The 25,194-nt window shown below is 29.0% G+C and overlaps 1 protein-coding gene across 4 annotated transcripts in view; it reads left to right on the forward strand.

The window, feature by feature from the left end:
• Positions 1 to 25,194, forward strand: part of LOC108568316 (disintegrin and metalloproteinase domain-containing protein 11) — a 127,106-nt gene that overhangs the window by 37,424 nt on the left and 64,488 nt on the right. For all 4 annotated transcript variants that reach the window (XM_017929319.1, XM_017929318.1, XM_017929320.1 and 1 more), the window contains exon 3: positions 10,640 to 10,696. In XM_017929319.1, the coding sequence (XP_017784808.1) occupies positions 10,640 to 10,696 (57 nt within the window). The remainder of the gene's footprint in view (positions 1 to 10,639; positions 10,697 to 25,194) is intronic.

A 25,194-nucleotide genomic window follows, 5' to 3' on the forward strand; every position in this document is an offset into this window, starting at 1 on the left:
CTGTTCGTGCTCACCCTTGTATTGTGCGAGTTTTTTCTATTTATATAATGTTTTTTGCATTACTTCCACTCGCCTGCAAAAATAACGCTCTTCCAAAATGCACCGGATTACACGTCCTTTAGGTAATCCGTAACATACTAAAAAAAAACTGTATGTTTTATGCTCAGGTCATTAAAAAAAACGTGTATAGAATAATTATTTAAAAAAAAAAAATTGAAAAAAAATCTGATTTTAAACACAAAATTAAGTATGATATTATGGCCTTAATCGAAATAAAATTGTTAAAAAAACAACTTCATATTTTGTTTAAATGAAATCTAATTTATTTAATATTTCATTCGAAAAAAATATGAGCAATTTTATGCTTTTCCATTTCAATAAAGTATATCAGGTTTAAAATTTAAATTAAATTTCAATCGAAAAACAATGAAGTTGGACAAATTTGATGTTTGCAATTGCTTTATTCCTTTTTTTACTTAATTAAATTTAATTTTCGATTTGGAAATTCAATTTGTGATTTAAATTTTAAAAAATGATTTACCTGGGTTATAGAGCGATTTGGTATAGGCATAAATTGAAATATATATATAAAACGGGGACCGATAAATTTGCATTTGGTAGTATTAATTATTGTTGCGTAATTTGTTCAGATTCGAATGCATTTGGGACCGAAAAACAAAACAAAATGATCACACATGAATTTAGGGAAAAAAACAAACAAAAATAATGCAACACAACAACATGTAGAATCGACCATTTGTGAAATGGATTTTCGTCGATTTATTAATAATCAAACCATCGGATTAATCGTGTTCAATTACGAAGTAATTTCGATGGTGATAATTTGCATATACATATAAATTATATACAAAATGTTTGTATTAATATAAATAATGTATGAAATTCTGTTTTTTTGATTGCTTCATTTAATAATTATAGTTCAATTATAGAATGGAAATTTGACATTTGACTAATTTATGTAATAAATTCTTATATAATAAAAAAGTTTTTTCAGCCTTAGTGTATATTTTTATATTTATTTCTCAATTTATATTTGAGGTTTTTTATAATTTGCATTAGACCTATATTAAACCTATAGTAATTATCAAGCCAGACTATGTGAGGTATTGCTGTATAGTTCTTATAATATAGCAAGAATCGGCACCTACGGCTCTTTTGCTAAGAAATGCAGTTCCCAGCGATTATGAGACTAAATACGGTTCCATAGAAATATCTTAAAAATGGCTCTTTACTACAAAAACAAAACCACAATATCTTAAAAAATAAATAAATATATATAAATAATAATAAATTGGCACTGGAATAACTTTCTTATTTTCCTCAGTGAGACAAGATTGGATATTTCATATCAAAAGTTTGTGGCTGTCAAATATCTTTTTACCATTAAAAACACGTTACAAATTTATGTTATCATTTTAATTTCTTGAAATAATTTGAATTTTGTTTCATAATTATAAATTGTCGAGTTCAACTTATCGTTTTCCATTTTAAATGGTCTTCGATAATGAAGTTCGCTTATATCCGTTCGAGTAGTTCGCAGAAGCTTTGAAGCTATCGAGCAAAACTAATATAGCGTTTTAGTTACGAGAAGCAGTAAATTCGCGAGTATATGTTGAGAGAAATTGAACTTTCCAGGAATTAATCAAGCCGAACTTTGGGTTATTAAGTTGCCGGTGAAAAGGGCTAAGGTTAAAAATGCGTGCGGCGCAGTGTCAAATTAATTACGAACCTGTTTCACCTGACGCGCACACACTTCGATGGAATATTAACCAGACGTCGAATATTAGTTTTGGCTGAATGGTCCTGCCGCTCGCAGTTCCAACCGAACGTAACTCATTAAACTTATATTACTGGGCCAAAGTATACTTTTAATACAACAAATTTAGTCCCAGCCACAATATTAATTATTATATACATGTATTGTTAAGTAAATTGAAACGATGTGTGTAAAACGTATGTAATTGTATTGTATACACACCACTATTGTTTTAGTTTAGTTTAAAATTAACTTATGGTTAACAATTTTGAATAAAGTATTCATTAGTATATGCATTACTTGTACAAGTTATTAAAAACAATAAACTTCATTATCCATTACTATATAACGTCTATGCATCTTGTAGTTTGTTTATATTGTTACAGTTTAACATTGACTTGTAATCACAATTATGAATAAACATTAGTTAGTATAGGCACAAATGTTATAGTTACTTTTACAAGTTATCAAAGACAATAAACTTCATTATATATTAATACATAACGTCGGTAAATTTTCCAGTTTTTGAAAATTGTTTTAGTTTAAAATTGACTATATTCACAAATATGAATAAATTATTGGTTAGTGTTGGCACAAATGTTACAAAGTACTTGTACAAGTTATCAAAGACAACAAACATAATCCATAGTAACATAATCATTTGTTGGTAGCTATGTAGTTTGTTGACAGTTATGACTAGAAATTAATCTGACTTAATCAACTTGATCATATTTTTTAATCAAATTAATTTTGTATATTTTCTACATTTATTTAAAAATTATTCATGTTTGAAATTTCTACATTTTTCCTACAAATAATTTTACTTTTTAACTATTTTAATATTTTTCAAGTATTAATTATTTAATACAATGCTTTAAATACAGTTGGCAGAATACTTTGTTCTCATTAATATCATCCGACTCTAAATAGCCAACTTATTATTGATATAGTTGTTATACACGTCAAAACGCTTGTCCAATATTAAGCACTATGTACGAAAGGTGTAAATTAACAACTTAAAATTACACAATAAAACGTGATCGACGAAGCAGTAGGTAGGTGGTGCTTTGTTAAGAGGATAATATTATGCTTAATTAAGATTTGGTGTATTTCTTTTTTCCTAATGAAAATACCAATATATTAATGACTGCTTACTATAGCTTTCAAAAGCACTAGTCAAAATATTAATAAAAATGTATGACGTATTTACTATAGATAAATAACTTAATATAATAAAATGCGATTTGAAACAGCTAGAAGATGAATAAAAAATTGATGGGTTTGATTTCTAATTTGTAACATAGTTGATACACATGTCAAAAGAACTTGTTAAATATGATAAATGATAAACTTTAAATTTTATAGGACGCATCTAAAGGTGCAGATAACAATTCTTGTAATTATGTAATAAAACTTGATATTAAAAAGCTAGAAGCTGAACATAAATTTGATGCGTTAGTTAAGCGGATAGGATCAAGCAGGGTTAAGATTTTGCTTGCGAAATTGTTGCTGGTGTAAGACACTAGGTGTTATGGAGCGATTCGGGCCGAGAAAGTATTTAGAGTAAGGGTCTTTATGGGTATTTCGTTGAAGACATCGTCGCCTTGCAAAAGGTGTGCAAAGCAACAAGTAGCAAATTGAATTGGGTTTTCGGATGATGAAGATATGCGTGTGTGTATCTCAATGAGCGCTTGTCGACGTGGCAAACGAGAATGCGATTTGGTATCTACAAGTTTTGTCCCTCATTCAATCAAAATAAACAACTTGTCTCTGTTTATACCCGGAATTGGAAACAGCAATTAAATTATATAAGCCGAGACAACGGGTGGATGTTTTCCGCGCAATAAGTGTATGTAAAAGGTAATTAGCATAATGTACTGGCAAACGAGATTGCGTCTGCGTATAAATGTTTGTATGAAGTAATGAAATCCAAAAGTCATATTTCAACCCCCCCTCAGATAAGGTTTGTTTATTGCCAACGCTCTAATGCACACACACAACAATAAATAAACACTAGCACACACAAATAGATACGTGTATGTATACATAAATACATGTAGTACAACCCCAGCAATGGTTCTACCACCATCCGAAAACGTATACACCCATACACGTCCACATAGGCTTATATTGGTAAAGGGTGGAAGTTCGGATGCGGAGAGAGTGAGAGAGAGACAGGACCAAAAACCGCAATTTCCATAGCAATTACGGAATCCGAACAATACGTCCTCGTAACTCTGTTAATTGTTTGCACGCTTACGTTTTAAGCGAATATTTGAATCGCGATCCACATGCAATTTAATTTTCGCAAAATGGGAAAATTCTGCGCCTAATGTTACTTTTTTTTCTTCTCTTGCTGATGCATGGGAGGTGTGGTTTTGCGAAATGATATCTTATCGAGGAAACTGGATACTTAACATTCGTATCTGGCAGCGAAACAATAGGGGTTGTTGGGTGGCGGTAACCGCCCCCGCGGCGGCTTTTGTTATCGAGGCCTGCCTACTTAGGCGCGGCGGCGTGTTTTCTTTCGCGTTACGCAACGCAACTCCAGCCGCGCCTTCGTTAGACGTAGAATAACCGAAACCACCTATATTATATCGAATTACCCTGGGAGAGGGCGGCTGTTCCGGCGGTAATAATCTTAACAATAATAATAACTCATGTCTGGAGACAGAGGATTCGGTTTCTAGACACAGGTTTCTATGAGGGCTGACAGCATCTTACTCACTTCCTCCCACTCACTCGCTTCTCCAATGTTGGATCCTTGTGATGTGTGTCTATTAAATCTCGCCCATGAGTCTGCTACTCTAGAGGATTGAAGTCATCTTAGGAATTAATCATGATTGTTTGCATCGATGATACCACAACTCATAATCTACTTACTGAACGTCACTCAAGTTTACATAAAGAAATTAACTTTTACTACTTGAAATGAACATATTAGGTACAAGTAAATGTGTCTATGATATCGTTTTTAATAATAATTACTAAATATGAACAAAATGTCTTTTAACTAAACCTATACCTCGCATAGTCCGGATAAAATGTTAAATAACAATACAAATTTTTTTTTTCATTTGTAAGTCTATTTTTGTCAGGTTTATTTTTGAATATCTTCTTGAATTAATCCGGTTTCAAATACTTTGAGATATTGGCGATTATTGGGACCGTGCTAAGTATTGTTTTAATTATATTCCAAAAAATATTTTTTTCAATACTACCAATTTATTTATTTTTTTTTCATATTACAATATATATTTATATAATAGATATAATTTTATATATTGTAAGAAACAGTAAATGTGACAAATCAAAATAGTTGCGCTATATTATAACACTAAGTATATTTGCACAAATTTTGATATTTCTTTATTGATGATCAATTTCTATAAACATAGCATTTTAATAATGTTTGAATAAATCTACAATATAATTGGATAATCCACTGTAGACAATTATCAATTAAAAACTTAAATAACTTCAACACAAATACAATTGTGACAAATTGAAACGCTTCTTTTATGACAATTTCTATATAAATTCTTAAAACAATATTTTCTTATTGATAATTTAATTAAAAAAATGTAGAGATGTATAGTGTATAAAAAGGAATAACAAAATAGTTAATTTGATATAACATATCAAAAATAAAAACTGAAAATGTATACATAATTTACTTTAGGCTAAAGCACATATTTCTAAATTAATTAAATACATAATTTGGAAAAAAACACTTTGATTTTATTGTAATAAATAAATATTTGCAAACTAATAATACCACAAAATTTAAATAAAGTTTTGTTTCAAAGCAGTTTATAATAAAACTATAAATGCAGCCAAAATACCGCACATATTATATTTTCCAACTATTCCGCTCTGAAATCCGAAACCTTTTGAAGACTTCAAATTTAATTAATTATAGTTACAAAATAAATTTCATGAAAACTTTAAATACCGTCGTAATAATTATAGAATATTCAAATATTTCATTAAGTTAATTATTCAATTACTGCATAAAGGTAAACGAGATATTTGCTAAAATGTAAAGTTATTACATTTGAGGCTTAAAAAGTAATTAATTAATGTTTGGAAGTGAATTTCATGAAAACTATAAATACCATAATATAGAATAGTGCACACATTATTAAGGTTTAATATGCTTTGGAGGAAGCTTAATGGATTAACGTGATAATCGCTAAATTATAAAGGTGTTGGTCGTTAAGGTTTTTATAATCCATTAAATAAAGTTTCAAAGTGAATTTTTTTATGAATATTAATAGGAATAATGTTAATTATAATATTTATAAAAAATCAAAAAAAAAATAACATAAAATTTCTGTAATATTATAAATATTTTTATATCAATTACAAAAAAAACAGTATTTTTTCCGTGTTAATCATATATTTGAAAATAATTTTAAAAAAATTCTTAGTAACAAAAATAATTTTAAATGTAGACGTTATCAAAATTTATATTCTATTCTTATTTCCTAATGCTTAAGACTAATAAGTAAGACTAACTAAAATCTAGCTTTAGTATACATGTGCTAAAAAAATAAAAAAACTTTTTGCCTAATAATTATTGTAGTGTCTCAATCTGGTGGCCTGTGGGCCAAATCTGACCCTCATAGCAATTTTAGACGGCCCTCGAATACATTTCAATTAAGTATTTTTTCTGAACACAGTACTTATAGATTTTTAATGGGCTTATGTCCAAGGCAGCTGTTGAAAGATAAAGTTGATAGAAAGAATAGGCTTGGTATGCTGACTGTATTTTCACTCTTATTTGTTAAAAATAATCCGGATTTTCTTTTGAGGTTGAGATCATTGCAATACGTTATATGAAACATAACGGATAGTTGCCTAATTTGGACCGGCGTTTAGTTTGCACCACTATTATATACAATCCATATATCTGCATTATGTTTTAAGTAATAAAACAGTATTGGACATAAAGTTGACAAAATTTATGATTATACATAGAACAAAATTGTGTATCTAATAGGATAGTTAAAAAATAGTATTAGTTGAAATATTTAGAAATAATTATCAAATTGCCTAAGAAGCAGTTCTTATAAATCAGAGACAAATAGTAAGGAAGAAGAATCTTTAATTATTTAATTAATGATGTTTGTCTTTTTTTGCTTATTTTTTCAAGTACAAATGCAAACACTGCATGCTTTAGTATTTTGTGTGAAAAAACGCTAATGTAGGAAATATGATGTGTAGAGACCAATAAATCTTATTGATGAATATTCTCAGTCTCAGTATCCATCCACTTAATTTTTGTATTAACTATTAAAAATAGTGGTTCAAATTCGGTAACTACTTTCCAAATAAAAAACAAAATGATCAATTTCAATAATAAATTTTAGTATTCCAATAACAGTTGGTAAACCTGATTTATATTTATGTCTCTTGTTCCACCTTAATTAAATGACGCTACAATGTATTCATTAAAATATGAATCAAAGTTAAAATATTTTTATAAAGAATATATGTAAATAATATTATTTCAAATCATTATATTTTGTTATATAAAGCACATAAAAAATAGAATCCTTTGATCTCTCGTCCGCTGCGTGTTTATTTGTGTTTTGTCGCGCGTTATGTAACGAATTGCAAATTTCTTTGTGCCATTGTGTCGGAGCGAGAATTGATGAAAGAGAAAAAGATGAAAAAATAAAAAATGAGAACACTGGGAGTGGGTGGTTGGTCGAAATGTAACGTTTGGCGTTGACAGAGTGTGTCAATCAACGGACCGTTCCTAGACACGTACCAACATATGTTGGATAACGCCGCCCCCGGTCTCTCAGACCTCCCGATGACTTTCATGTCGTCGCCATGCAGAGTAATTATAACTTGACCGGCGGCAAATTAACACGTATTCCCGTTACAACCAAATCAAACTTCACTTTGTGCACTAAGCTCATGCACCCAACGACCTGTGTACCACTCATATAGCGTTTACTTTGTGCGACACCCGTCCCTCGTGTGTCCCGACAAATAAACGCTTTTGTAAACAAGTCGACAGAGAAAAGAAACAGAAACAAAACTAAACCAAACAAAAGTCACACTAAATTTATTAAACTTTACAATCCCCCAACAAACACTTACGATGTTAATTTTTAATTACTCAAAAAGTTCCGAACTAATCACATATTGTTTTTCACTACTCATATTGCAATATTTCGAAATAATATAGTTGTAATTAGTTGATAAGATAATTTTCATTAATTCACTATTTTTTTTAGTTTAACACTTGTAATTTTTGTATTTTTATATAATTGTTGTTTTTATTATTTAATTATTTTTAATTATTTTACACTTGATTCATATAATTTTTTTTTTAATTTTTAATTCAGATATTAAAATAACATTTTTATAATCAAGTCGTTAATAAATAATAGTTTAATATTGATGTAAATACTATTTATTTTACAAAAAATAATTTTATAACTCTTTAAATTCTATTAGAAAAAAATCTAGTAAAATTTAAATTCATAAATGTCATCTTATAAATAAATATTGACTATAATTAACTAACAGTTGCAATGAACATATAATGGCATAATTTTATTTATTTTTAAAATAGAATACCGGACAAATCGAGTTATGATTTAATGCGTTTTAGTACTATGCGTTAAAACAACTTTATTATATAAATCAGTTTGTAAAAGCATTATCCTACAGTAACAAAACAAAATTATATAACAATATTTACCAATATTATTATTACAACAACATTAATTGCATCTATAGACTTTGTTCACTATATTTATTTTATATGATATATTGAACTATTATATCAAGTTGGGACTAAAAATAAATCATATAAGAATGTTTAAAAAAAATGTCGCACTAATCGATTTATTGTTAAATTTGATTTTATATATTGAATTAAATGTATTATATGCATCAGTTTATAGAATTATTACCTAATAACATCACCATTGTTGAACTACAATTTACAATCTAATATAATAATTAAAATATAAGCATACTGAAAAATATTAAGTCTAGAATTAAACACATACATTTTTAAAGTCATATTTGTTAAAAATATTACCTTACCAATCGAGTTATTATCAAATTCTTATTGATACATTATTTTCTAACATGGCGATTACGTATATACTATCTACTAACATAACAACAACTTATTTATTTTAACTACTGTTTTGGAAGAAGGACCATATTTCGCGGGTGAATAAAAGAAAAATCGTTTTGGTTTCAAGGTTGGCGTTTATTAACTACTTCTTCCATATCGCCTAAACTTCTACTTAAACTATTCTACTCGATGGTAACTTAATACTCTTCCAATATTGCTTAACTCCTCCGAGCCAAGCGTTACTAGCCAACTTCATTTTCACAACCACTGTTGTGCTCAAACAATTACAGTTTATATATTCTTAACTTTCTAACGTAATTATGTTCATATGTAAAATTAGGACATAAAATATAAAAAAAATAATGAAAAATTCACTTAAATTCATAAATGACAACTATATAATCTTAAGAAATATATATTATATTCAATTTATTAACAGTGATAAGTAAATACACCACTACCTCGTTTAGTCCCTGAAATCGGTTACGCTAACATCTCGGACTGTTTGATACTGGATTAATGAAGAAATTAAATATTTACAAAAATAAAGTGTCTTGACTGTAATTATACTGTAAAAATACGGTAATATTTAACCCCTAACGCGGTAAGATGCATTGTATAAAGTTGCTTCCCAAGTGGCTACATATTTTTGTCGATATACATGATGCGAATATATTCGTCATAAGTGCTATGCAATACAAAACACCATGACGAATATATACGACATAACCACTTAAGGGATTAAATAAAAAATGTGTAATAAGTTTTTCGAATTTATTTTTTATTTTGTTCTAATAAAATCAGATTGTTATGAAATTTTCAAACCGGACTATAGAGAATCTAAACTGAACAAATTCGGATTATGCGAGGTATTGCTGTATAGTAATATTAATTTACAAGATCCAAAAGGTGTTTTTCTCAAAACATCAATCTTTGCCAACTTTTCTCACACATTGTGAAACCCTGACATAATTTTATATTATAAAAAACATATCTTGTAGTCATTGTAAATAGCCGAAGGGCATCAAATTTTTTATATAATAAAGAAAAATCTAAAAATCAATCAAAATCAATTTATATAATTTGGTACACTTAGAAGAACAGTTACGTAATGGTATGAGAATTTGCGATAATAAAAGGGTGACAACTACACATATATTCATGGAATTATAGTTGGTAAATTGCATGGGTGGGCACGCATGAGGGTAGAGAGAGCCTCATTCCGCTTTTTCATGTATAATGGAGCCACTTCAATACATATTATTTTATATTATAAATACAAATACCATAGTTACATAGATTTTCAATGGGAGTTGCAAGCATCTCTAAGAGCCGCATTTGGTATATCGGGTAGATTTATGATCAATGTTATGCATGCATTATAAGAAAATGCAGTGTGTGCCAATGATAAGAGCCTAAAGCTATTGAATTTCATCCACTGTTCGAATTAAATTTTATCCGAATGAATTCTTTTTTTTTTCGTATCCTCCGCTTTCGGAACTCGCCTCCGTTTTTTATTTTTATTGTTTCGTGTTCAAAGCAGCGAAAACCTACCGATAAGAATTCCATCGGAATTGCAAAGAGACATAGCAACTCATTTCCTAAACCCAAAAAAAAATCACATCCCTCTTCCATTTGGAAACCTCGTATGTGTCGTCATTTCATGCATCATTTTCAATTTGCTTCAGATAAATATTTTCATGTCGTATGTGATGTTTTCCTACCGAATTAAGGGTTGTTTTCTTTTGCAGAGAGGTCAGGGCGATGGGGGTTACTCGGGGCCGATACGCGGCTCCGGCCGACAGAGGGTAAGTTTATTTATCCGACAAATTGGATTTATTCAAATTCATCATGATTTTCGAAATCCTTGTACGCTTTCATTATTATCGGCTCTTCGTGTTGTTATTAATATTTACTGAAGTGCGGCGTTGTGTCTGTCTGCATAAAGCAACGTAATATTTCCGTATGAAATTAGTTTTCCGCAGGGGCTCCGTGTGAGTAATGGCATAAATATACACTTGTGTGGAGCTCCAAAGCGGCGCTAATAAATTCCGTGCAAATTTTCATTTTTCACTGAGCTGGCGCCCCCCTCACGCCTCTCTAGGCGCGCACCTAACAAATTGTTTAATTTACTCTAACAAATTGGTATTAATTTCTGTTTAACGTGGATACTTAATGCGCTTTTCCTTCTTCTCTCTTTACTGCTATAATAAATATGCAGAGAGAAAACAGCACTAGGCATAAATAAAATTATGCATTAAAGTATCATTAATAAAATTAAGTTAATAGGCTCGAATATATGAAGCCGAAACTTAAATTATTCAAAAAATACTTCAAGCAATTCATTTACTCAATTAAAAATTAATATTCTTTTATACATATTTATAAAGTTTAACGGAAAAATCTATAAAAATATTACAAATCGTACTAATCGAGTTATTCAACAAATATACGATAAACTCATTTTCAACTCCAGTTTTCAAGAAAAACAAAGTTATTTACTTATAAGTTTTTTTTATTGAATAAAATAAGCTAATTCCCTCTGCTACACGCCAGCCACAGTATATATATATGAAGTTTACAATAAAACTGTTCATAGAATAGATAGATTTCAACCTGTTTATTTTTATTTCAGACTTATAACTTATTACACATACTTAAAACGTTTAAATAGCAAATCGATATATTTTGATTTTCAAATATCATAAGAATATATAACATTTTATAACAATATTTTAAAAATCGAGTTATTATTAAATTCGTTACTACATAATGCATTATAATAACCCATATAATAGATCAGTTCCTAAAAGCATTGTGAAATAATAATATAACAAAATTATATATCAGTATGTTTATTGTTAAAGTTTCTCAATGTTATTTAAAAATTGAATTAATAGTTAAATTTATGAAGAAAGCTATTGAATCACATTAAAAAATCATACGACTGTTAAGTTTATTGTATGAAAAAAATACTATAAATACATTTGTATAATAAAATAATATCAAAGATTTTTTTTTTCATTTTTCAATTTGATCTATTTGCATACAATAATTTACTAAAATATTTTTGAACAAAAATTAACGAAAAAAAAAATAAAAAATTATAAATAAATGCGTTCTTAATTTATTTTAAAGTAAAATATACATGAATTAGTAAATATAATGAAACATATTTTGTATATTAGTAGCAACTAACTTATAGAATCATTTTATATGAAATTTGACTGTTAATTAATAAAACTTTTCTGTGCTAATTAAAAGGTTTGCATTTTATTTACGAATTATTATCTCTGAAAATGAAATTCCACTTAATAGAGTTATTACATCGAATCCTACGTTAAACGAGGTATAATTTTAGTTAATAAATAAAAAATATGAATGTAAAATATCGAAATAAAAACTATAGATCAAGAAATTACTGTATTGTTTGAATATAATTGTTACATATAATTCTTGTTTCATAAACGTCTTCAAAACTGAGTATTTGCGCAAATATTTGATATCATTTAAAATGTACTGTTTGTTTATTATTTATTATCTTTGCGCAAACGATGGCTTTCTTAATAGAACGATAATAATAACGCGAAGTTGCGTTTGCCGAAGACAAATACACTTGTTTGACTGTGAGGATTTACGGAGGACGGCCGACGAGGGGAATATAAATTGATATTAACTTTCGCATATTCAGCGTAATATCGCGGCACGACGTTTTTGATTGATTGCGACCGTCACAATTAAACCGCTTTGCGGCCAATTCCTCCCACAGGATAACGAATTAGATGATCCTTCATCGTTGAGTTAGAAAGGATTCAACAGACCAACATTTAATATATTTAGTTTAGACTTTTATATAGTCAAAAGAATATAATTGTCTTCAAATTTCCTACAATATTTAATTATAGCTTCAAAAATTTCATTAGTTGAAACAATTATTTTTTACTGCCTTGAAGAAATGTCTTGTTTTTTTCAAACAAGAAAACAATCAGAAAAGGATTTAATTGAAATAATAAACATGAAATATTTTTAGTTAAAACTGAGTAGATTTAAACTACAAATGATGCAGTAATATATAGTGTAGGCTAATAAAAGTTTTTTTTTATTTCTAAATACTCAATATTCAAATAGAAGTGATAAAATTAATATTAATTTATTGTAATTTATTACAAGACTAAGCAGGATTTTTAGAAGTTAATATAATAAATAATATAGTTTTTAGAAATACAGATTTTGTTCTCAACACTTAATAAGATTTAGCTTTAAACAGTTTTGAAATATTATTATAAAAATACCATAAAATCATATATTTGCTATTTTATAACTTCTAAATTTGTTTTCTTGATTTTCAAAGCTTTGCATGATCTGTCACAAAGTTTTAGAATATTCTACAAACTTATGATTTGCATAAAATTTGTTTTGTTGTAACGTTTTTTCTATTTTTCTTCTATTATTTGTATCTGTATATTTCATTCATTCATCATCTTGAAATAATTGTCTTTTGCCTAAGTTGACAATCTCTCACATTCTTACACCATCTGTTCACTTCCTTTTTTCTTCTTCTATAGGTCCCTTGTTGTTGTAGGTATGTGCNNNNTTTTGTCGAGACTCGCGCCCCTTTTATAACCTAATGGTGCAATTTTTCTTCGTGCCCAAGTGCGTACGGCACTATTTAAATGAAAGACGTCTTTCGGGTCGCGAGGACGGATGTGTGTTTGCTCACGATGGATGGGAACTGCGCCCCTTTTCATAGCACCTTTTTGATTCACAAAATTTATTACACCTAGGAAATACCAATAATGCGTATGGAGCGACTTTTATTACACCACATTCTAAAGGTTACCTTCAAAGCAAACCTTATTTTCGATCATTAATACATAATAAATTTGAATCGAATGTGTTCCTGACGTGTGTGGATTTTTGTAGGGGGGAACGGATAAGAAATGATTAAATGGAAATCAAATGGGGTTATTTCTCATAGAGTGAATACATTTCAGTAGAATGTATTTACTCCATTAATGTCAATACACACAATACGTAACGTCGCGGAACTGTAACGTTATGTCAAAATAGTATACAATGCATTGCATTTTCTAACATGTCTCTTACCCTAAATATTTTAAATCACGTAATTTTCTATATGTAATATTTATTTATTTTTTTAAATATTTATCACTCTATATGGCACAAACGATTTTCTACGAATGTCATTCCATTCAAATACTAATCCGATTTTTAGAATTAATAATGTCACTTTCTAAATGTAGAATCTGATGATAATTATTGATAATTTATATAAACAATTCGATATATTTTGGTTTGCTTTGTTTGCTACTACTAATAAACTATTTTTGTCTTAAAATTATTTCTAACTAACTAATATTCAAAATATTACAAATTTTGAATCAAAACTAAGGAAAATATCAAAATTTATCTACTAAAATATTACAGTTTTTGATCCAAATCCCTTCAGATCATTTAGACAAAACTAATTTATATTTTTACACCGGAAATTACCTAATTGAAAGCAAGAAATTTTATTTCTTCTCATGAGTTTTGCCATCTTCTAATATTGGTTTATTTGCAGTGTAATTAATTTATCTATTCTCATATCAAAATATATTATGATTATAAAAATTCTGTAATTCTTATCCGATTCTGTAAAAGTACAGAATCGGTAAATGTAAGTATAAATCTGATAGCTGCGTCATATATATATATATATACTTTTACCGGTAAATGTTTACATCTACCTACTTTAGGTTAGGTCACCAGCAAACAATGTGTTAGGATCAAAATAAAATAATTCTGAGTTTGTGTGATTAGTTTTTTTGGCGTTCTGTAACTTATATATTTACCTATATGAACATTTACCGACGTCATTGGGTAAGTTTATAATCTTTTTACCGTACACATATAATAATATAATAGTGTTGTTGGAACGCATTATATAAGATCGCATACAATAATACCCCGATTAGTCCGGTAGTATTGTGGAACATTCCTATAGAACTTAACTTAAAGACCTTTTTATACTATTTAATTGTTGGAGTAGTTAACAGCATCAAGTCTATATCTTTTAGGAATATTTTAAGTTATAAATATAGAGTATGTGAACTTCATAAGATTAGATTTAGATAATATTGTAAATACTTCCAACTTTGAGTATAAGTACAGCATTTATTATATTACAGCGAATATTACTATAAAAATTCCTTGGTTAACTCTGCCTTTAATAACGAAGCTTCTATATAAAACAAGGCCGTAATTTGAAGACCTACATTTCTTTTAAAATATTAATTACAAAATAGTATTAAGTTTGCACTTAGTACATTTTGGTGCAATATTGATAATATTCTAAATATTTCTAATTTTTGTATAACTCAGCATTTATTATCTTTTGGCAGATATTATTATAGACTCATCTCGGTTAACGTTACCTCTGATAACAAAGCTTCGATACAGTTATTAAGTCCATAACTTTTAGCATCTTTTAACATACAAAATATTCCAATGTTAAATTTTACAATATTTATAAAATATTAATTACGAAAGTATATCAAAATTTATATAAATTCTTAATTGATTTGTTTTATTGGAAGTTGTAGAAATTTTAAGTAAATTTCAAATTCCATTTTAAAATAATTCAATTTTGCTTACTAATTGTAATAATATATTTCTTATATATTATTAATTGATTTTATGAACACGTAAAGTTATATAGTATTTCACACTTGATAACAATACATCAAATCTATCATACCTTATGTCAAATTCCCTTAGTTTGTAGCCCACTTTGTTCTCCTAGTTTTAACGAGAGACATGAACTATCTCTGTGAAAGTATCGATTGTACCGGAATTAAATCTTCCGGTGCAACTATAGTTATGCGAATAACGTCTAGCAATCCTATCCTGCCTACTCCTGGGACCTATCCACTACTTCACGAAGCTGCAAAAATAATTGTTACTGGGAATTCTCCACTATTAACGCCATGCTTTCAATTTTAATGTAATTAGAAAGCTATATACTACATAATAAAATATCCATCGCTAATTTTCATTAAAATTATACAGAAAATATACCAATCGGAGGTAGAACAAATAACGTTGATTCATTTCTCTTTCCGGTACAGCTGCTTTTACTTTCGCTTTGATTTTGGAGGGCAAATCCAATAAAGTTCAGCATCAGCATATTCGATTCATTTCATATAGAAATCAGCAATTTTCCCTAATGAGAATTGATTTTTCATCTTCTGTCTCTCGCGTTTTCCATATTTTTTTTCTTTGCTGGATACCGGCGACTCGACTGTGCTTTTATAATAATGCACTTAGTTTCAAGGGATTTCGCAAATTCCATTTCCCCTCCGTCCGTTTTTCTTTTCGGTACGTTCATCGTTTTTTTTTTCTTGTCGTCGTTCTGCCCGCTGTAGGCCTAACAAATCTAATTTGCACTTCTCGCAGTGCACGAAGCGAAACGTTGGGAAATTTGCTAAATATGTTGCTTACTTATATTTTTTTAATTTAATAGCGTTTCTTTTAAAGCAACTACTAGGATATTGTTGACGACTGCTCTTCTCGTGCATTGCGTCATATGGGAAATTCGAATTCCGTAACCGAATAAGTTTGATTAACTCAATAACTTCAACTTAGTTTATCATATTTGACGAATGCACCTGGTGGTGCTAACTTAGTTGAGATCAACTAGTAATTATCAATCTATAATTCTGCGCATACCCTGCGCATCCACCATAACACAATATTTAAATAATATAAATACAGTGGAACCTCGCTTAACAAGCACCTCGCATAATGAGCATTTCTCTTAACAATCAAAATGAATTGTAAGAAAAATGACTCGTTTAACGAGCGACGTTTCGCATAACGAGTAACGATGAGAAGACAAGTTAAAACACATATTATGTGTATTTTTGAATATGTTTCACAATACGAGTAAAAATCCGGAAATTTTGGATAGGATTAAACTCGTTAGGCGAGGTTCCACTGTATATTAAAATATTATTTTACATGATATTATTATTCATATAAGTAAGATAAAAGATATAAATCTTTAAGTTTTAGTAATTTTATAATACATAAAATGTTTCTCTAAGTATAAGATGCATTTTTCCGAAAAGTTCCGTTTCTAAAATCTAGGTGCGTTTTATATAGTGGTTGAAGATTTACATTTTTTTTTAAATTTCGAAAGCCAAAAATAATGTGCGCTGAAATAAGGGTACATATTATCATGAAAAGTGTTATATTACACAATATTATTTGTTTAATGTATATACAAGATATAATCATTTGTACATTTTAATAAGTGTATAATTTATATTAAGTAACTTTTTCATTATTTACCATACATTCATCGAAATCCATTAATCTTTGATAACATAAATATAAAATAATGTACTAATTGAGGTCGACACATACGTGGTAGCCCTTTGAAACATGTAATATTTTTACTTTAGAATTATTATATAATATTCTTTTTTGTAATTATGAATAAATACATGAAAAATAATAAATATATTTTAATTCTATAATATTTTTAGATGATTCAGGTACAAATCCAGTAATATTGACGAGAATCATCTAAAAAGATAAATAAATATTGATGAAATAGTTTTGTAGTAATTAATGTGGGTACCGTTGAACGAAATGAATTTCAGCGAGAAGAAGCAGAAACCAATTCAATATCAGAGAGTGGATTATGTTGTGCCACGAAGATTACCAATGAAGCTGAAGATGCCCGAAGGACGAAGTACGTGAATCTTTAAGGGTGCAGAACTGGCCGAGGGTGAAATTATACCGGGGATCGTTTACTCGTGATTGATTCTGGCCGTATTGTGTTTGCGTGTTCCGCATTCATATAGATTCCGTAATGACCCACCCGGATTATCCCCAATTCTTTCGTGCAGAAGCACAGGCAACAAGTGCCAATCGTTTTTCCTGCCAAACCCCCTTTACGTTATTAATTACATATTTATTGCCAGACCAATTCCGCACGTTTCCCTTCACTTTTTACTCAATCATCTGAAAATCATTTCAATTTACACATTCAATGCAAAATACTTGCCAAGTAACATAAATTAAGTCAAATTGTTTAAATACTATGAGAAGCACAAGTATTTGTTATAAGATATGCAACTTACATAATATATAATAATTGTCCAGTAAAAATTGGCAAGTGCTGAAAAATGTACCAGTATTTACGAAAACAAGCTATGGTATATAAATATAATACAAGTACTTTTTACATGACGAGTACAGAAATATCTATCACTTAAAATACTAAACTTTACATATAAAGAATACTCAATTTGCAATCCATAACAAGTACATGACATGACAAGTTACCTTACAAATATCACGTATTAAGTTTAATGTCCTATTAAAATTATCATATTAAATATATATTATACTCACAAAGTTTTATAAGAAAAGCAAGTACTTTCGAAAAAGTTACTGTAATATTACTAATTATGTATATCGCTTATAAATTAAACAATATTTGATAAATAACGTGAATAAGTACGTGTAGACTTTAGAAGTCTTGCATAATATGTATTAATCTATTATAATTAACATATATTTGGCAATTTACTTGGAACATATCGCAGAGTGAGCAATCGACTTCAAAATATTTTGGATTTTTTTAATTATCATTACTAAACAATTAAAACTACTTCCTTATGAAATATACTTATAGGCTTCAAACTACTCAACAATACAACAACAACAACAATATGCAATTACTTTACAAGTTAGTACTTTTCTTAGTAGTACTAGTTTAGCAAAAATAAATAATAATCATTATTCTACTTGCAAGTACTTAACTATTACTTTACAAATAGCACGTAATAAACATATGTGATATTATTGTTAGTACTTGCGTAAAATGTATTATTTTTAAAAAAGACTACAAACTATGAGAGACAAATACGTAACAAGTTACTTTGCATCTAATCTACAATTACTTAGGAAATTTGAAAAGACTACTAACCATGAGACAGTTCACAAATAATTTACAAAATACTTTGCAAATATTGCGTAAGGAATTTAAGCTTATTTATGAAATATTTTAATATTATTACTTGCATAAAGCGAACTAACCACAAATACTTGACATATTTTAATTACTTGCGTAAAATTCGATTCTTACTAAAAAGACTATAAACTATGAGAGCATTGATAAATGCTTGACAAGTTATTTTGTAAATATCGCGTAATATATGTATGACGATTATTTAGGAAATATTTTATTCGTATTACTTTCGAAAATGATATTGTGCTTAAAAGATTACTAACTATAAGACTTTACAAATTCTTGAGTAGATACTTTGCACAAGAAGTTAAAGTTACTTATGAAATATTCTATTATTAATACTTTACTTGCGAAAAGACAACCAACCTTGAGATATTTAACAAATCCTTGAAAATGTTCTTTATAATTATCGTGTGTGTAGTAAGCATCCAACTTAAATATTTTTATGACATATTTTAATTACTAAAGACATCAGACTTATTTTGCAAACTTTGCTTAATTATGAAATATTTTATTAGTACTTTAAAAAAATTCTATTGTGCTTAAAAAAACTACAAACCATGAAACTTTTAACAAATACTTGACAAGTTACTTTGTAAATATCGCATTATAAGCATCCGGATTAAGATTATTTATGAAATATTTTATTATTATTACTGGTGTCATGGAAACGTTCTCTAGTTTATTGCGGTTTTACGACAAAGCTTTTTAGATTGACTTTTTTTCCTCGTTTTATTTCGTGTGTTGGTTTTTCCTCTCGGGATTCCCTTTTTTCTGCTGCTGGCCTTGGGGAAGGAAGCGGCTCGAGAGGGTGCGATTTAATATCTCGGCTTTGGCATACAGAAAAGGAAACATATATGATTCATTTTTAATACCGAAATAAAATTGGGGAAACACCAAATATCTTCCAGCGTTCATTTTATGTATCTACAAGTTACATAACTTTCACAACTCAAATAATGGTCAAAATACGTTACTATGTTTTGCTATTGCTTATAAATTGGCTGAAAAAATATGTTACAATAAAAATAGTCAAAATTTCATTGATATTATTTAAGTACAACTTATGTAGAAAGTATTTAGAGTATTGGAATATATAGAATATCTGATATTCAGCAAGCATTCTGATACATCTATTATAATAGTTTTCAGAACTATCAAACTGTTAATATGTTGGAAAATCTATGAAAATAGTTACAAAGTTTAATACTGTAAAAGTATTGACTGTTAATGAACAAAATTCTTAATTCAAAAATAAAATATTGTATTTTTATCATATACATTTTGATTATATTTTTATTATGCTAATGTATTGCATTTTTTTTAATTTTGAACTGACGGAATTAGTTAAAATTATGTGTATTTTTGCGACGGTTTTCCAAAAGTATTTCGTAAGTAAATTGCAGGGAGGAATATGAAAATGTTGGTAACAGTTTTATTACAATTAAAGTTCGCGCAGCAGGAAGTTCTTTTCTGGGGGGACGGCCTATTCATGCGAGAACGCACGCCGGGGGTGGCGCGAAATACGACGGGAAAGAAGAAAACGCGAGCTGCGGAGTCGGTTTTCCAGCGAAAACAAAGCAGCCTTTCCGGTGCTGCGTTTAATATACTTGTAGCTTTTATGTTTAATTTTCTTCTGGAAATTATACAAAGAACTGCGCTGCGCTGGGTTTTTAATTCCTTTCTTTAATTACGGGTCTCGTTGACGCCGGGCGAACTGGGTCGAAGCCGAGCCGTTGCCGTCGCCGCCCCCTAACGAAATCTGGACCGTGCCATAAATTTGACCGGATATCCAGGGAGCATATGACAGTCGATTTCCTGCGCAAACAGAGGCCCAACAATGCGTGCAGAATATTCATAGTTTGTGCCGTTAACTAACCGAAGAGTTGTGTGTTTCGCCGCCTCCAAAGCCGCCGCCGCCTCCCTGACTATCGCACCGCTTCACAATCGACTGAACGCAAAGCGCCATGAGTTATGTTGCATAATCCTATTAAAACCCGCCCTTCCCATTTTTCTGCAGATTTATCTACAAACTAATCAACTTTATCATGACCGGCTTTACTACACCTAAATAATGCAACAGCTTTGTTTCAAGAGTTTTTTTTTTTCGTTTCAATCTACAAACAAGGAAGCAATAAAGACTTTCATAATTGAATAATCACATTAGATTTGTTGACGCAATTCTTTATATATTAATTATATAATCTTAACAATAACCAAAATTAGAAAAGTATGATTGTATAACAAATTTTTAATATAATTTATTTAAAATTAGTCATATATTACTGATTGTAAAGATTTAATTATGAAAAAAAAAAGATTTTGAATATAAATTCATATACTGATTATATATTACTTAAAAACAATATCTAAATATGTATTGGCGAGAGGTCGGCAACCTGCGGCTCTTTTGATGAGAAATAGTGGCCCTCAGTTTTCACAGCCTTGGCTATGATTGCTAGGTTACAAAATTCATTTCACAGGCAATATCTTAAAAATGACTCTTTTCTTCAAGAAAATTCCGATCGCCTGTATTAAGCCCTTTAACCCAAATTAGGACCAATAAAAGCTAGTAAATATAGTAAATAGAACATATTGAAACAGAAATAATACATTTTCAGAGCACCTCTGTGTTGTTGATTTTTGATTAATAAATTGTTATTATCTAACAATTATGTTTACTAATATTAAGTATTTCATTATAGATATTTTTTTTTATTTAAACACAAACTTACAGTAATATATAACTTTAAAATGTATTTAATTATAGTTGATAAACTTTTGATATACATTATTGTGGTGTATTATTATATACAGGAAATTATCCTTTAATTGGGTTAGTATGTCAAAGGATGCATCTTGATAGGCCATACCATCCGATGTTTATTTATTGCCCCTCGAAGAGTTAAAATGATTCTAATGAATATGAATCATTACCTCATTTCAAAAAATCACAATTAATATAAATAAAATTTTTAAACTTGTTTGATTGTAGTTATCCTTTTGATATTTAACTAATTAATAATTAACGTTGAAATAAGTTTTAGTAAAGAGCACCTAAGCATTTCTCTTATAATTATGTGTGTGTGTGTATTTACTCGAAACTCGAAATTTTTCTTTGGAATTCTTAATTTGTTTCCAAGAAGAACAAACCGAGTTCCGAGTTCCTTCGAAAACACGATTTATATTTTCCAAAGGTTAATTGGGTTTCCGTTTAAATCTACATAGCTTAGTCCATAAAGCCAGAGCCCTTCACCCTTTATCCACCATCTCGTTGCACGCCCTCCCATCCACTTCTTCTTTTAATCTTTTATCCTGATTAAGGAGTGTGTTTATAGTCGGAGCGCGCTTTCCCAGAACGAACGAAAAATGCAACGTTCTTCCGGTACGTGTGTTTCGCGTATTGATTTTTTCCCCGCAGCTTCTCCATGTTTCCATTACAGGTTTCTTTTTCTTGTTCTTTCTTTTCCTTAAAACCGTGCACATCCATCCTCTCTCTCTCTCTCTCTCTTGTTTCTTTTCCATCTGCCGCCTTCCACTTTACCAACCGGATATTTCCTTTGATCTTTCACGGGAGGAAGAGCCTCGTGCATGCAACGGAACGTATTTGCGGGATTGACAAATGCGAGCGGGGATTCCCCCTAGAGGAAAGCCCCCTTTGCCTCCCTCTGGCTATCTCTCTCTCACTACGAATAGTTCGTTCCTTGCTTCTCGTGTACGAATTTTTCCGTCTGTTTATTATTTATCCGACAAACACAAAGCCAAATTACCCGTAAAGACGTAGCAGTCGTAATTCCGTTCCAGGAAATTGTCGGTAAATTGTCGGTTTCGTTGCTATCACATTTTTCTTCCATTTTTTTGAAAGTTTTATTTTATTTTTTGTAACAATTAATTATCAACTATTACATGTATAAAATTATAAACTGGAGCTGTTACAAATGCAGTAGAAATCATACTTTTGTAATTATAAATTATAGACAAACAAAATAATAACTAAACGAAATTACCCGTAAAAACGTTTGTTGTAGAAATTTGTCAGTTTTGCTTTGATTTCTCCTTGCAATTAATTTCCAAATATTTTATATACAAATTTCGAACCTGGGCTTTTATAAATACACGTAAAAATCATAATTTACTTTCTGGAGGTTTTTTTCTGGAAACCTATTTCTTTTCATTGCTTTAAGTTATTTAGACAATAGCTAAGATTTTAAGAATAGACGACATTAAAATCAGGAGAGGTTTTGGAACTATCATTCAATTTTACATTGCGAATATACAGAAAAACGGGAATGGTAAAGAAGGAACATTTTAAAACTCCTCCTTCTAGCGAAGAGGATTAATTCCGCTGACATCGTTTCCTCCAACAAAGGAATACTTTGCATTTGAAACTTACAATCTGTAAAACATTGGGCAAAAAAAGTGAAATAAAACTGTTTGCTATATTGTTATGCAAAACTTACATTTGTCTCGATACGCGCTGCAAAGAAATCCGTAATTCCAAAGAGTTCTATTGAGAAATTTGTTTCGAAACCTTTTGTTTCATAAGAATATTGAGAAAAAAAGTTATTCCAATTATATTTATTTCCAGGAATTTATATAAGGAATTACAATTTGAAATCTTAATTAAGTTTATGTATTATAATTTTTGTTCAATTATAATAACCGAAGTTTATTCTTAATTTAAAAAACATGAATTTGTTTTTTTTATTTATAATTAAAATAAAATTGCAGAACTAGGGATAAAGACATTTTAAATTAATATAAGATTAATATGTATTTAAAAATGTTTTTTTTAAGCGAAATTATTGATAAATAATTTTTCAAATACAAATCTGTTTTATGTATCTAACCAAATATAGTTTAAGCTAAATTTTGTATGTGCTATCAATAATTCAATAAACTACACTAATATGGCAAATGTAGTAGGGATTAGTAGGAAACTATAACCTCAGTTGTTCCATAATTAATTTAATAATTCCATAGTTTCAAAACACGCCATTAAACACTGATTAAAAATGCAAGAGTAATTTATTATGCTAAATCCCGTTGAAATAATTTACTCGTATCTTCAAAGATTCTTCTTTTCTTTAGCATATGGAATTTAAAAAAATATCAAATATTATTAAAAAATATTAAATTATAAATTATTTATCTAGAGTAATAAACATATTGATAAGAGAATATAATAGTGGCACGTATTAATTAAATTTCTATAGTTTTATTTTCTATTAAACTCGATTCAAAACGCAAACGTAATTTCATATCTATTACTTTCAAATTGCGTAATTAATATTAATCCTTGTAAATTGTTTCCGTAGTTTTAAGGATTCGACAAATAATATTGTGTATACTATCATTTTTGAAACAAAATTATAAATAGAATTAATCAGAAATTTTAAGAAGAAATAGATTTTTGATATAAGAAACATTTGTTATACAAACTGCTATAATACAAGATTTCATGTATCATTAAAAGTAGCTTTGTAGAAAATATATTTTTTTATAATTAATAAAAAACATAATTAACCGTTATATTTTTTTTATTATTGATTGATTATGTTAAAGTGAGTTTGTTTAGCACTATTTCATTTATTATCTAAGAAAACATCCTAAGCCTTAAAGTTTTTTGGTCGGTATTTTCTGTAACAAAATTATACTAATTAATAAGTATATTAATAAGTATAATTTTAAATTTCCCGCCATTTATGTCATACGGTAGAAGCTGTCATTTATAAAATTGTCATTAATAATTTTCTGTTAAACCTCGTTCATTATAAAAATAAATTCGATTAGTTTATATGTCACAATTAGGTTATAATGATAGAGTCAGGTGTGTCAAATTTGGTTGAAATCATGCAACAATGTAATTGTCATGTATACCAACTTAAATAAATCTACGACACTAAATTAAATTATCTACGTAATATTTGGATCTCATTAAATTGTTGATACGGAGTTATCAGAGTGTGGATCTGACAAACGTTTTTTCACAAAATAGTGTGAACCTTTAACTGCGCTTTAGAAAGACCGATCCATTTCATTGCAACGTTTTCAACGGCGGATCTCATGTAAATCTTTTTATCAGAGTTCCAGGAATTTCCAGGGAAGCACCGAAGTTCACCCTTACGGTAGTTTAGCGGAGGTCTTTTTGTGGGTCAGATCGTTTCTGTCGGCGGCTCGAAGGGTGTGTGGATGTAGAAAAAAAAGTTCGTAGGAAGAAGAAATGTTGACTTCGTTTGCAGGTCGTCTTTACGAGGGGCG

Source organism: Nicrophorus vespilloides, unplaced genomic scaffold (assembly GCF_001412225.1).
Source record: "Nicrophorus vespilloides isolate i.1.1-1 unplaced genomic scaffold, Nicve_v1.0, whole genome shotgun sequence".
Taxonomy (NCBI): Eukaryota; Metazoa; Arthropoda; class Insecta; order Coleoptera; family Silphidae; genus Nicrophorus; species Nicrophorus vespilloides.